Source organism: Taurulus bubalis (genome assembly GCF_910589615.1).
Source record: "Taurulus bubalis genome assembly, chromosome: 19".
In the NCBI taxonomy this organism is placed as follows: Eukaryota; Metazoa; Chordata; class Actinopteri; order Perciformes; family Cottidae; genus Taurulus; species Taurulus bubalis.
In genome coordinates this window covers 21,030,100-21,042,599 of record NC_136607.1, presented here as the reverse complement: position 1 = coordinate 21,042,599, position 12,500 = coordinate 21,030,100, and the positions used below count along the sequence as shown (strand labels likewise).

General features: G+C 45.1%; 1 protein-coding gene across 1 annotated transcript in view; it reads right to left on the bottom strand.

Moving 5' to 3' along the window:
- grk3 (G protein-coupled receptor kinase 3) overlaps window positions 1–12,500 on the bottom strand; it is a gene marked incomplete at both ends in the record, with an annotated part of 34,608 nt that overhangs the window by 3,987 nt on the left and 18,121 nt on the right. Inside the window, 12 exons of the mRNA XM_079235372.1 lie at window positions 765–860; window positions 1,182–1,248; window positions 1,368–1,468; window positions 4,020–4,086; window positions 6,389–6,496; window positions 7,643–7,737; window positions 8,474–8,604; window positions 8,929–9,007; window positions 9,415–9,514; window positions 9,604–9,695; window positions 10,027–10,078; window positions 10,224–10,285. Of these exons, the coding sequence (XP_079091498.1) occupies window positions 765–860; window positions 1,182–1,248; window positions 1,368–1,468; window positions 4,020–4,086; window positions 6,389–6,496; window positions 7,643–7,737; window positions 8,474–8,604; window positions 8,929–9,007; window positions 9,415–9,514; window positions 9,604–9,695; window positions 10,027–10,078; window positions 10,224–10,285 (1,050 nt within the window). The remainder of the gene's footprint in view (window positions 1–764; window positions 861–1,181; window positions 1,249–1,367; window positions 1,469–4,019; window positions 4,087–6,388; window positions 6,497–7,642; window positions 7,738–8,473; window positions 8,605–8,928; window positions 9,008–9,414; window positions 9,515–9,603; window positions 9,696–10,026; window positions 10,079–10,223; window positions 10,286–12,500) is intronic.

The window sequence follows — 12,500 nt, the reverse complement described above, 5'->3', positions numbered from 1 at the left end:
GGTTAGGGTTCTAGTCCCATTCAGGGGAGGGCTAGGGTTCTAGTCCCATTCAGAGGAGGGTTAGGGTTCTAGTCCCATTCAGGGGAGGGTTAGGGTTCTAGTCCCATTCAGGGGAGGGTTAGGGTTCTAGTCCCATTCAGGGGAGGGTTAGGGTTCTAGTCCCATTCAGGGAAGGTGCTCACATCTCTGCAGTTAATACTCAGAGTTTTACATGTTCCTCCAGTGTGAACTTATTGTAATAATGAACTTATTGTAATAATAAACTTATTGTAATAATAAACTTATTGTAATAATAAACTTATTGTAATAATGAACTCATTGTAATAATGAACTCATTGTAATAATAAACTTATTGTAATGAAATAAATGATTGGCTTTGGATCTATGACCATGGGTTACTAAGTAATTACAGTTATTAAAGTTATTAAAGTAGGTCGTTTGGGTTCGAGTCGTCTATGATATTATATAAAGGAACCAGATGAAGCCAGACTTGTGGTGCTAAAAAAAAAAATCAAATTACAATTTATTTTTAACTAATAATTACAAAAAACATTTTTTTCTTCTATTTAAAAATTAAATAATACAAAATGAAATACAAAAACTTTAATTAAAAATGATTTAACATGTTGTTATACAAGAGAGCAGCCTCCTGCAGGAACTACTTTCTTTCTACAGAGCTAATCACCCACAATGCACCTGGGCACCGGGCTCAGGAGGAGCGTTTAGTTTTATGGCTTCGTTCCAGAACGTCGTGGGGTCGTTACCTTGATGCCCTTGGTGTCCTCCTCGTCAAAAGAGCCGATGTCGAAGGCGTCGGCGGCGTTCACCTCGCCCCGCGGAGGAATGAGAGGAGGGGCGTACTGCAGGGAGGAAGACGAGGAGGAAGACGAGGGACAAGAGGAGGAGAGCTGAACAACAAGGCCACGGGGTAACCATGGCAACTGTGCCGGCTAACGACCCAATCCGCCGCAGACGAGAGCACGATAATCAATAATCCATAATCAATACGTCTTCCATAACGTTTCAGAAATCAGAAGCACACATTTTATTTATTTCAGTGAAGAAGTTTCATCAAAAAAAAAAAAAAAATAAGGCTTTTATTTTTTCCGGACCAAAACATTAAAGAAGTGTGTGTGTGTGTGTGTGTGTGTGTGTGTGTTCCCTCGTGGGTCTCTGCTCACCTTCTGCAGGTAAACCTGCTGCCAGTCGATGCCTTTGAAGAACTGATGCTCCTTCACCTCCAGCGCCCTGAAAGAAGCTGCTGTTAGAGAGCTCACCACCAGGGGGCAGCGGTCACACATCACCAGACGAAGCGTGTGAGTGTGAGTGTGTGTGTGTGTGTGTGCGTGTGCGTGTGCGTGTGTTACCCTCGGCCCTGGCAGCCCAGCCTCTTGGATACGTCTCTCTGCAGAAGCCCCTCCAGCAGGTCTTTGAGCTCTGCAGTGAAGGAGTCTGGCAGCTCCACATTCTGTAGGGGGGGGGGGGGGGGGGGTGAGAGGAAGGAGGGAGGAAGCAAGGCGAGAGGCGAGAGTGAGGACGGAGGACAAACCGAGGCTCTTCTGTCAGGTTGTAAAAACAGGTGATTGGACTTAACCTTAAGCCTCTCAGGGAAGGAGCTCACAGTGAAACAGCACGAGGTCACAGAGTCATTCATCCTGCTGAGTGACGTCAAAGTTCATTTAAGTGTTTATTTATCGAGCCCAGCTGACTCCTAAGCATCTACTTCCTAATGATGTCTTTATGATTTCTTACAACATGAATCCATCATTTTAGGGCTTTTAGGAAGTAAAACAGGAAGTAACCTTCAACTTCAGTCTGTTTTTTTTGGCTATATTTCTGCACATTTTGGCAAATAATTCCCATTAAAAATATGCCGTTCATCGCCAACACTACATTTTACTAGATTACACCTGAACGCATCATGAGAACGTTGGTTCTCTGTTAGTGGTGCTGCTAACGTGACTAGCTCTCCTGTTGGTTCTCTGTTAGCGGTGCTGCTAACGTGACTAGCTCTCCTGTTGGTTCTCTGTTAGCGGTGCTGCTAACGTGACTAGCTCTCCTGTTGGTTCTCTGTTAGCGGTGCTGCTAACGTGACTAGGTCTCCTGTTCGTTCTCCGTTAGCGGTGCTGCTAACGTTACTAGCTCTCCTGTTGGTTCTCTGTTAGCGGTGCTGCTAACATTACTAGCTCTCCTGTTGGTTCTCTGTTAGCGGTGCTGCTAACATTACTAGCTCTCCTGTTGGTCTAAACACTGATTGGTTGACAAAGTCACATGATCAGAGACTAGAGAAGCATCATGATGTCCTGATCACATGATCTACTGGAGGAGAACCTTTATTTACTCTGATGGTTAACATCAGGACACCTGTTCTCCTCTCTCTCTCTCTTTGTTCCATCCGTCTCTTCCTGTTCTCTCATTCACCGCCGTCTGCTTCCTTCATGTTTATGGAATGAGACCATTCATCATGTTTAATAAACAATAAGACATATAGAGCGGTATTTTTAACCGGTCGAGTCTCTCTCTCTCTCTCTCTCTCTCTCTCTCTCTCTCTCTCTCTCTCTCTCTCTCTCTCTCTCTCTCTCTCTCTCTCTCTCTCTCTCTCTCTCTCTCTCTCTCGGATTAAGGGATAAACCAGATTAAGTGGCTGGATTAAAATTCTAATCTGGATTTATTGTGATATGAAAGATTAGACTCTCTCTGTCTAAAGGTCTTGCTCGGCCAAATAGCCTGTGTGTGTGTGTGTGTGTGTGTGTGTGTGTGTGTGTGTGTGTGTGTGTGTGTGTGTGTGTGTGTGTCGGTCCTGACGCAACACGTAAAACGGACATTTGGACGCGTTCCACTGACGAGGAGCAAAGCTGTGCTGATGAAAAATGCTCTCTACGTTTGCGCACACACACACACACACACACACACACACACACACTCTTTGCAGGACTCCGATGTGAAGAGGAGGAGAGAAGAAGAAGGAGTGGGTGAGAGCAGATGGGTCGGCGGTGCACTCAATGGACGCCATTCATCCAGAGAGTTCTGCAGAATCTGACCCGTGACACCGGCACTATGTTCCTCTAACAGACGATGGAGCGCTCAATAGAACCGCCTACGTTCTGCTCACTGGGGTTCCTCTTTTACAATTATCAGGGTATCAAACCTCAACCTGCAGGTCTGTGTTAAAGCTGCATTCTGTCTGCCGACCACCAGGGGGCGACTCCTCTGGTTGTATAGAAGGAAGTACATGCTTCATGTGTTGAAGCTGCATTCTCTCTGCCGACCACCAGGGGGCGACTCCTCTGGTTGTATAGAAGTACATGCTTCATGTGTTGAAGCTGCATTCTCTCTCCTGACCACCACGGGGAAACTCCACTGGTTGTATAGAAGTATATGCTTCATGTGTTAAAGCTGCATTTTCTCTGCTGACCACCAGGGGGCGACTCCTCTGGTTGTATAGAAGTACATGCTTCATGTGTTGAAGCTGCATTCTCTCTCCTGACCACCACGGGGAAACTCCACTGGTTGTATATAAGTATATGCTTCATGTGTTAAAGCTGCATTCTCTCTCCTGACCACCAGGGGGAAACTCCTCTGGTTGTATAGAAGTCTATGCTTCATGTGTTAAAGCTGCATTTTCTCTGCTGACCACCAGGGGGAGACTCCTCTGGTTGTATAGAAGTCTATGCTTCATGTGTTAAAGCTGCATTTTCTCTGCTGACCACCAGGGGGAGACTCCTCTGGTTGTATAGAAGTCTATGCTTCATGTGTTTTTATTATTTATTCATGTCATAATAACGGAGTTCTTCTGCACTAACGACGTCTTCTAGTTTTCTACTTCTAGTCCTGATGGTTCTGTTTCCAGAGAGGAGCAGGGCTTTTATTTTGAAGGGCAGTAGAAGGTTACTCCTCCAGCTGAGCCGGTTTCTGTCTAAACACACGGAAAGAGCAAAGACATCCGTCTCTTTAAACACCGGACGGACCGCCGTCGCCGCGCAGCAAAGGCTTCTGGGAAACGTGCGGCTGAGTCTTACCATGGTGAGCGTCATGCGGTCGATCTCGTGTTTGTCTTTGGTCTTGTGCTGCCGGAAGGGGCTGTGCCTGGAGAGAGACGTCATTTAATATTATTAATATTATAATTAACATATGAACATCCTTAAAGATACATAACATTATTAAAAACTGTTATCAATATATTATTATTAACATTATAATATACAATCAACATTAGTAATATATTAACATTACTAATAAATTAACATTTGTATTATTAATATAACATCTGGAACCAGCAAATTTTTTAATGACAGAATGATACTTATATAATTTTTTTTGCCTAAAAACGTTATTTGTAAACTAACTAGTAAAGCAAGTAGTGGAGTAAACAGTCAAATTAACAAAATCTCTGAGATGCAGATGAAGTAGAACGAGGCATGAAAACAATATACTCAGAGTACTTGAGTAAAGGTACTTGTACTTGATGAAAAGAGGGAGTAAAGGTACTTGTACTTGATGAAAAGAGGGAGTAGAGGTACTTGTACTTGATGAAAAGAGGGAGTAGAGGTACTTGTACTTGATGAAAAGAGGGAGTAGAGGTACTTGTACTTGATGAAAAGAGGGAGTAGAGGTACTTGTACTTGATGAAAAGAGGGAGTAGAGGTACTTGTACTTGATGAAAAGAGGGAGTAAAGGTGAGGAGGAAACCAGAAACCTCTCTCACGTTCAAACTGAAGCAGCGTCATAAACATTAATAAATATTACATAAGCTACTGGGAGGAGAAGTAGACCAGTCTACATGTAGTGTTAAGCTACTGGGAGGAGAGGTGGACCAGTCTACATGTAGTGTTAAGCTACTGGGAGGAGAAGTAGACCAGTCTACATGTAGTGTTAAGCTACTGGGAGGAGAAGTAGACCAGTCTACATGTAGTGTTAAGCTACTGGGAGGAGAAGTAGACCAGTCTACATGTAGTGTTAAGCTACTGGGAGGAGAAGTAGACCAGTCTACATGTAGTGTTAAGCTACTGGGAGGAGAAGTAGACCAGTCTACATGTAGTGTTAAGCTGATATTGATATTTCAGGCGGGTACCATATGTCCACAGCAGGGCCTCGTACGACCCCACTAAAGCGTGGTACTGTCCCTTTAAGGGCAGCAGTCTGGGGCCAGTGTGACTCAGAGCTGAAGAAGAGGATCTTAATGGGAGATCCTTCTTCTCCCATTAAGATCCTCTTCTTCAGTCTAATTGTTCAGCCAAAGACCAAAGAGACCAGATCAATAAACCGAGTGTGAACTTCCTGGATGAGAGGAGCTGAATGTCTGAGAGGAGGCGGAGCCTGTGGGGCTCATCAGGAGAGGAGGGGCGGAGCCTGTGGGGCTCATCAGGAGAGGAGGGGCGGAGCCTGTGGGGCTCATCGGGAGATCATTACTGTAGTCTGCCACACATAATAAACATGATTATATAAATGTGTTATGCTTTATTACTACAGTTGGACTCGTCATTATGTTTTATAGACTTGTTTATGAGCGCTGAGAGCTTCTCTGTTGTGTCTGATGATAAACAACGAGAGTTTTTAACCTGCGGACATTCTGGCTGCTTCTCTCCTAAATGTGTGAATTTAATCTTAGAGAAAATTACATTTTTACAGAATATTTGAACACATTTCTTCTAAATCTGTGACTTTAATTTTAAAGAATATTTAATTTCTTTCTTCTAAAATTGTGACTTTAATCTCTGAGAATATTACAAAAGATCTCGGAAATTTGTGACTATTCTTAGAGAATATTACCTTTTTTTCCTCATAATTTTTCTATTTTGCCTGGGAATATATATATATATATATATATATATATATATACACACACACACACATATATATATATATATATAAATAATAATAATACTATATATATATATATATATATAACATAGCACATTTGTTATGTGCTATGTTAACTATAACCAAACACCTGCTCACTGAATCTTGTAATATCAAGAGAAGAAGCTCTTGAACCAGAACTAAAAACATATTTTCATGATCATGTGACTTTTTTCACTAAAGACACACACACACACACACACACACACACACACTCCATCTTTAAAGTGGTCAAACACAGCAGCGCACAACATCAATGGAGAGGCGTCTCTCTCTCTCTCACACACACACACACACACACACACACACACACACACACACACACACACACACACACACACACACACACACACACCTCTGTTCCTGTCACTCAGGCCGACAGGTCTTCTGACCTACTGGGCCTGGACCTCTGGCATTTACACACTCCAGATCAAACACCACACACACTCAGGAGCGGCTTCAAAGAGGCTGGAGAGGGTTGAAGGCAGACAGGAAGTGAGGAAGAGGAGGAGGAGGAGGAAGAGCTTACCCTCGCAGCAGCTTGAAGAGCATGCAGCCCAGAGAGAACCAGTCGGCGCTGCTGTCGTAGGCCGTCCCCTTCTGCAGGACCTCCGGGGCCATGTAGCCGTGAGTCCCCCTGAGAACAGACAGCATTATGGGTCATACCGGGTCTGACCGGAGAGGGGGCGGGGCCAGAACCGCTCCCACTCCTCTCTTGTGATAACGCTTAGAGACGCTCCGGGAGGTGAAGCGGCTTCTGGTAAATTACAGCGATGATCATCATCATCATCATCATCATCATCATCATCATGTCAGTGCTCTGATGAAAGCCACTTTAAATATGCAACAAGAGAGAAATTAACACACACAAAAACAGATAACATGAAAATAATAATAAGAATGCTTTTATTGTGAAACTCCCGACAGGCAACAGGAAGCGGTTCCTGTTTAATTCTAAACTTCTAGCTGATTTCTCTCGTGTTGCTCAGAGGATCTTTGTCTCTTTCAGTCCTTTAGATCTCCGTCTCAACTGAAGAACATTCATCAGTAACGAGACGTTCTTCAGAATAAAAGCACCGTTCAGCCTGATCCCTGTTAGATGATGGAGAGCCGCTCGGCTCCACTTTGTGAGGACGAGCTGAAGCACCCGAGATCCATTATTAATGCTTCACTGCTTCCAACGTCCTCTCGGTGATGTCATTGATTTGATTTCTCTAAACGTGTGGAGGCGATGAGCCGGATGTTTGTTGATGTGAAACACGTCTCTTTAAATTCTTCACGTGTGAATAAAACCTTTTAAAAAACATGTTGAATCACAGCTCATCTTTCATCGCTAATATCTATTTTATATTCATGAACGCATCATGAGAACGTTATCATTTACCTTCAGCCAGTAGTCATTTTCACTGAATAGAGCCTGAACGCATCATCATGTAACTGAAGTGAACCTCCGCTGGTTCTCTGTTAGCGGTGCTGCTAACGTTACTAGCTCTCATCCTGTTGGTTCTCTGTTAGCGGTGCTGCTAACGTTACTAGCTCTCCTCCTGTTGGTTCTCTGTTAGCGGTGCTGCTAACGTTACTAGCTCTCATCCTGTTGGTTCTCTGTTAGCGGTGCTGCTAACGTTACTAGCTCTCCTCCTGTTGGTTCTCTGTTAGCGGTGCTGCTAACGTTACTAGCTCTCATCCTGTTGGTTCTCTGTTAGCGGTGCTGCTAACGTTACTAGCTCTCCTGTTGGTCTAAACACTGATTGGTAGTTCATAAGTCACATGACCAGATACTCACACACTAGCGTGGGGCTTCTTCTTGGAGAAGTCACAGGCCAGGCCGAGGTCTGAGATGCGGACGTGGCCGTGTTCATCCAGCAGGATGTTCGCTGGCTGAAAGGAGAGAGAGAATCAGAGGAAACAAAGCTGAGACTAATTCACAACTGAAGCTACAATTTCTGTTTCACCACTAGAGAAAAACTCTGAGAGGACGAAGACGATAAAAGAAAAACCTGTTCTGGTTTTCATCCAGCGTTCAAAAACATCTCTCTCTCTCTCTCTCTCCCTCTCTCTCCCTCTCTCCCTCCCTCCCCCTCTCTCCCTCTCTCTCCCTCCATATCATCATCATCATCCTCCTGCTCTGTTTATTGAAGCCCTAAAACCGTCCCTGACTTCCAGCTGAAATATGTGTGTTATTATGGCGACCGGTCCAAACAGAGCCGGAGGAGAACCAGAGATTACCCACAATGCTTTGCGCTGCAGATATACAAGCAGGAGGGCTATGAGGAAGCAGGACCTGTGTGTTCTATAATGATCTAATAAATAATCCCTTTCCTATAAAAGCTACATGCTTTGATTATACGCTCCTACATATTGGTCTGTCCCTCAATACCGTCTCACTTCCTGTTTTGTGTCTCACACTTCCCCCTGAAGACGCCAATCTTTAAAAACACACTTTAATCGTTTCACGTCTAAAAAAACAGCTTTTAAACAAACACACATTAGTTTGTGTCTAATCCTCATTTCAATCAATGTTTTATATTGACAAACTATCACGTCAGAGGATTTCTAAACAGGAAGTGAACTAATGCCGACTCATTACACACACACACACACACACACACACTACCTTGAGGTCTCGGTAGACGACGAAGCGGTTGTGCATGTGTTCCAGACCCAGGATGATCTCCGCTGCGTAGAAGCGCATCTCCTTCTCACTGAAGACGCCGTGCTGAGAGAGGTGGTAGTGGAGGTCCCCACCTGGACAGACAAACACACGCACACACACACACACACACACACACGTCAGTGACCTCATAGCACCTCGCTCAGTTCAGTAGATATCAATTATATATATATATATATATATATATATATATATATATATATATATATATATATATATATATATATATATATATATATCATGTTTTAATAGAACAGAAGTATCGGGACTTTTTGATTGTGAGACCAGCAGAGCCTCAAGAGGAGGACCAGGACCAGGACTCAGAGTCCCTGGTCCTGGTCCTCTCTGGGTCTGGTTCTGGTTCTCTGGGTCTGGTTCTCTGGGTCTGGTCAGCGTACCGTTCATGAGGTCCAGGATGAAGCAGAGCTTGTCGGGCGTGTGGAAGGCGTACGTCATGCACACGATGAACGGGCAGTCCTGCAGAGAGACGCTCTTTACTGAGGTACAAGTACAACCATGGGGAATACTACAAGTATTATCAGGTAAATGTACTCCAAGTATCAGGAGACCAAGTACTCCTTCTATGTGACGTCATTAAAAACTCACTAAAAAAGACTAGAAGAAGAGTGGAGGATAGAAGACGAAGAAGGAAGGAGGAGAAGGAAGGAGGAGAAAAAGAACAAAGAGGAGGAGAATGGGAAGAGGAAGAGGAGAACAACAAAGTAAAGGAAAAGAGAAGAAGAGAAAAAGAAGAAGAAACAACAACATTGTCCTCAACTCAAACGTTAAATGTGTGTTTGAGTTGTTAATCTCCGTGCTATTGACTGGTCCGTTGGTAATAAACAGGAGAGCGTAAACAAACAACAACAACAAGGCCGCCTCACCCCGGTGCTGACTAGCGACAGCATGATCCTCTCGTTGAGCGCCAGCGTCTCTCCCTGCTTCATCTTGATCCTCTTCTTGTCCAGACACTTCATGGCGTACCTGCATCACACAAGCATGAGCCGTGACCTCTGAGTGACCTCTGTGTGACCCCGTGCTTTTATTCATGTGTATTATCCCCGCCCCCTCACATCTTGCCCGTGTCGGCCTTCCTGCAGCCGTACACTTCCCCGAAGCCGCCTCGCCCGATGATCCGGTGCACGCTGAAGTCGTTCATGGTCAGCTGAGGACACACACACACACACACAGTTTTTATAGGGTCCAACCAGGTTAATTATTTAAAGGGAACACTTTAACTGTGTTCAACGCTATGCATTGTGGGCAATTCCCTCAGACTTGTTCAAACCCTTGATGAACACTTCTCGACTACAGAACCAAACCCTCCAGGACTCGACGTCCACGAGTGTAACGACATTTACTTCCTGTTCATACCCCCCCCCCCAAAGCATTCTGGGAAATGTAGTTCCAAAACTAAGCACACAAAAATGCTCCAAATAGAAGACAAACAATAATATATAAATAGCACTAAAGTGAGGTTTAAAGCTTGTACTCACGTGGATGTTTAGCTCCACGTTCTTCCACTGGCAGAAACGAGTAAATTTGTCACTGAAGGGAAGAAGAAGAAGAAGAAGAAGAAGAAGAAGAAGAAGAAGAAGGTTAAAAACTAAAAGGTGACTTTCCTGATGATGAAGGAATGAAAGAATATCTAATGATGAAGATGCCCCGCCCCTCCTCTTCCTCCCCATCTCACCTCTCAATGAACTTCTGGAAGATCTTCCCCCTCAAGCTGTCGCAGATCTCCACGATGTACGGCTGCAGGAGGAGACAGTCATGATCAATAAGGGGGCGTAGCCATTTCATCAACAATAAGGGGGTGGAGCCATTTCATAATCAATAAGGAAGCGGAGCCATATCATCATCATCAACAAGGGGCGGAGTCATTTCATCATCAATAAAGGGGTGGAGCCATTTCATAATCAATAAGGAAGCGGAGCCATATCATCATCAACAAGGGGCATGTAGACATCAAAGAGATCAAAGAGATGCAGCAGTCAGGTCGTATCCATAGTGATCGTGTTCCACGGGGAGCTGAAGCTGTGATCTCTTCAAACACCGGACTCCATCGACAAAACCAAAGATTCTTGAACCCCGGTTGAGCCCCAGCTATTTGCATCAATTTCCGAATGGTTTGCATCCCATAATCAATACTGAATATCTGCTCCACCACGAGGGCTACTTCAATCCCTTCAGAAGGGACAATATACATGAAGCACTTGTGAGAATAGTTAAGCGGTTCATATAGCAGTATGTGTGGTACTGGTTTATTAGTTGATGATAGAACTCTTTCAAATTATGCACAAAATGCCCTAACTTTCTCCCTGGACCTTGAACGCCTCTGGTTCCACAACAGAGGGGCTCTGCTCAAGCAGATGCACCAAAACATACCAAGCAGGCATTGATTATCCATAAGTAAGTACAATATATACCAAGTACTGTTTATCCATAAGTAAGTACAATACATGCCAAGTATTGTTTATCCATAAGTAAGTCATATTTCAGTGTTTTGTCTGGAATGTGGTTGATATCTTGAGGTTTTGTCTCACAAGGGATTTGATGTATTGGTGGATTCTGTAGGTCGTAAGCTTTCCAGAAAGGTGAGCTAATCATGTGTAGCATCAAGCTAGGGATATGACATTTATATTTTCATAACTTGGTGAGCTCTCTTGAGTCACTTTCGAGTCCTCTGGAGCCATGTCTATGGTTTATGTAAATATTGATGGTAAAATGGAAGTATATGCTCTTGTAAGGCTTTGCTCTGTCACATCAGAGGCTCTGGTGTCGGCTCATGGAGTACGAGGACTTGGAGAGTGAGGAAGACCTCTTGATGAAGAGTTCAGCCCCTGAAACTGGGGCGCTGGGGTTCCCCAGGACAAACTTCATCTGTTCATCAAACCACAAATCTGCTCGCGCCATTTTGAGAAAGGTCATAAAACTGGATCGTAAAAATAAGGTTGTCTTTTGTGGGTGTGTGTGTGTGTGTGTGTGTGTGTGTGTGCGTGTGTGTGTGGGTGTGTGTGTGTGGGTGTGTATTTCACACCCTCAGATGTGTCGAGGTGTGAAGTGTGTAATATTTTAATTATTCATCATCAGTCTTCACACACATCATATTGATGTTTCATTTGTGTGAGGGTTACCTGAAGAGGGTCAGGTGTGTGAGGGGTCAGGTGTGTGAGGGTCAGGTGTGTGAGGGTTCAGGTGTGTGAGGGTCAGGTGTGTGAGGGTCAGGTGTGTGAGGGTTCAGGTGTGTGAGGTTCAGGTGTGTGAGGGTCAGGTGTGTGAGGGTTCAGGTGTGTGAGGGTTCAGGTGTGTGAGGGTCAGGTGTGTGAGGGGTACCTGAAGAGGGTCAGGTGTGTGAGGGGTCAGGTGTGTGAGGGGTCAGGTGTGTGAGGGGTACCTGAAGAGGGTCAGGTGTGTGAGGGTTCAGGTGTGTGAGGGGTACCTGAAGAGGGTCAGGTGTGTGAGGGTTCAGGTGTGTGAGGGGTACCTGAAGAGGGTCAGGTGTGTGAGGGGTCAGGTGTGTGAGGGGTCAGGTGTGTGAGGGGTACCTGAAGAGGGTCAGGTGTGTGAGGGTTCAGGTGTGTGAGGGTTCAGGTGTGTGAGGGGTCAGGTGTATGAGGGGTACCTGAAGAGGGTCAGGTGTGTGAGGGTTCAGGTGTGTGAGGGGTCAGGTGTGTGAGGGGTCAGGTGTGTGAGGGGTCAGGTGTGTGAGGGTTCAGGTGTGTGAGGGTTCAGGTGTGTGAGGGTCAGGTGTGTGAGGGTCAGGTGTGTGAGGGTCAGGTGTGTGAGGGTCAGGTGTGTGAGGGTTCAGGTGTGTGAGGGTTCAGGTGTGTGAGGGTTCAGGTGTGTGAGGGGTCAGGTGTGTGAGGGGTCAGGTGTGTGAGGGGTCAGGTGTGTGAGGGGAACCTGAAGAGGGTCAGGTGTGTGAGGGGCCAGGTGTGTGAGGGGTCAGGTGTGTGAGGGTCAGGTG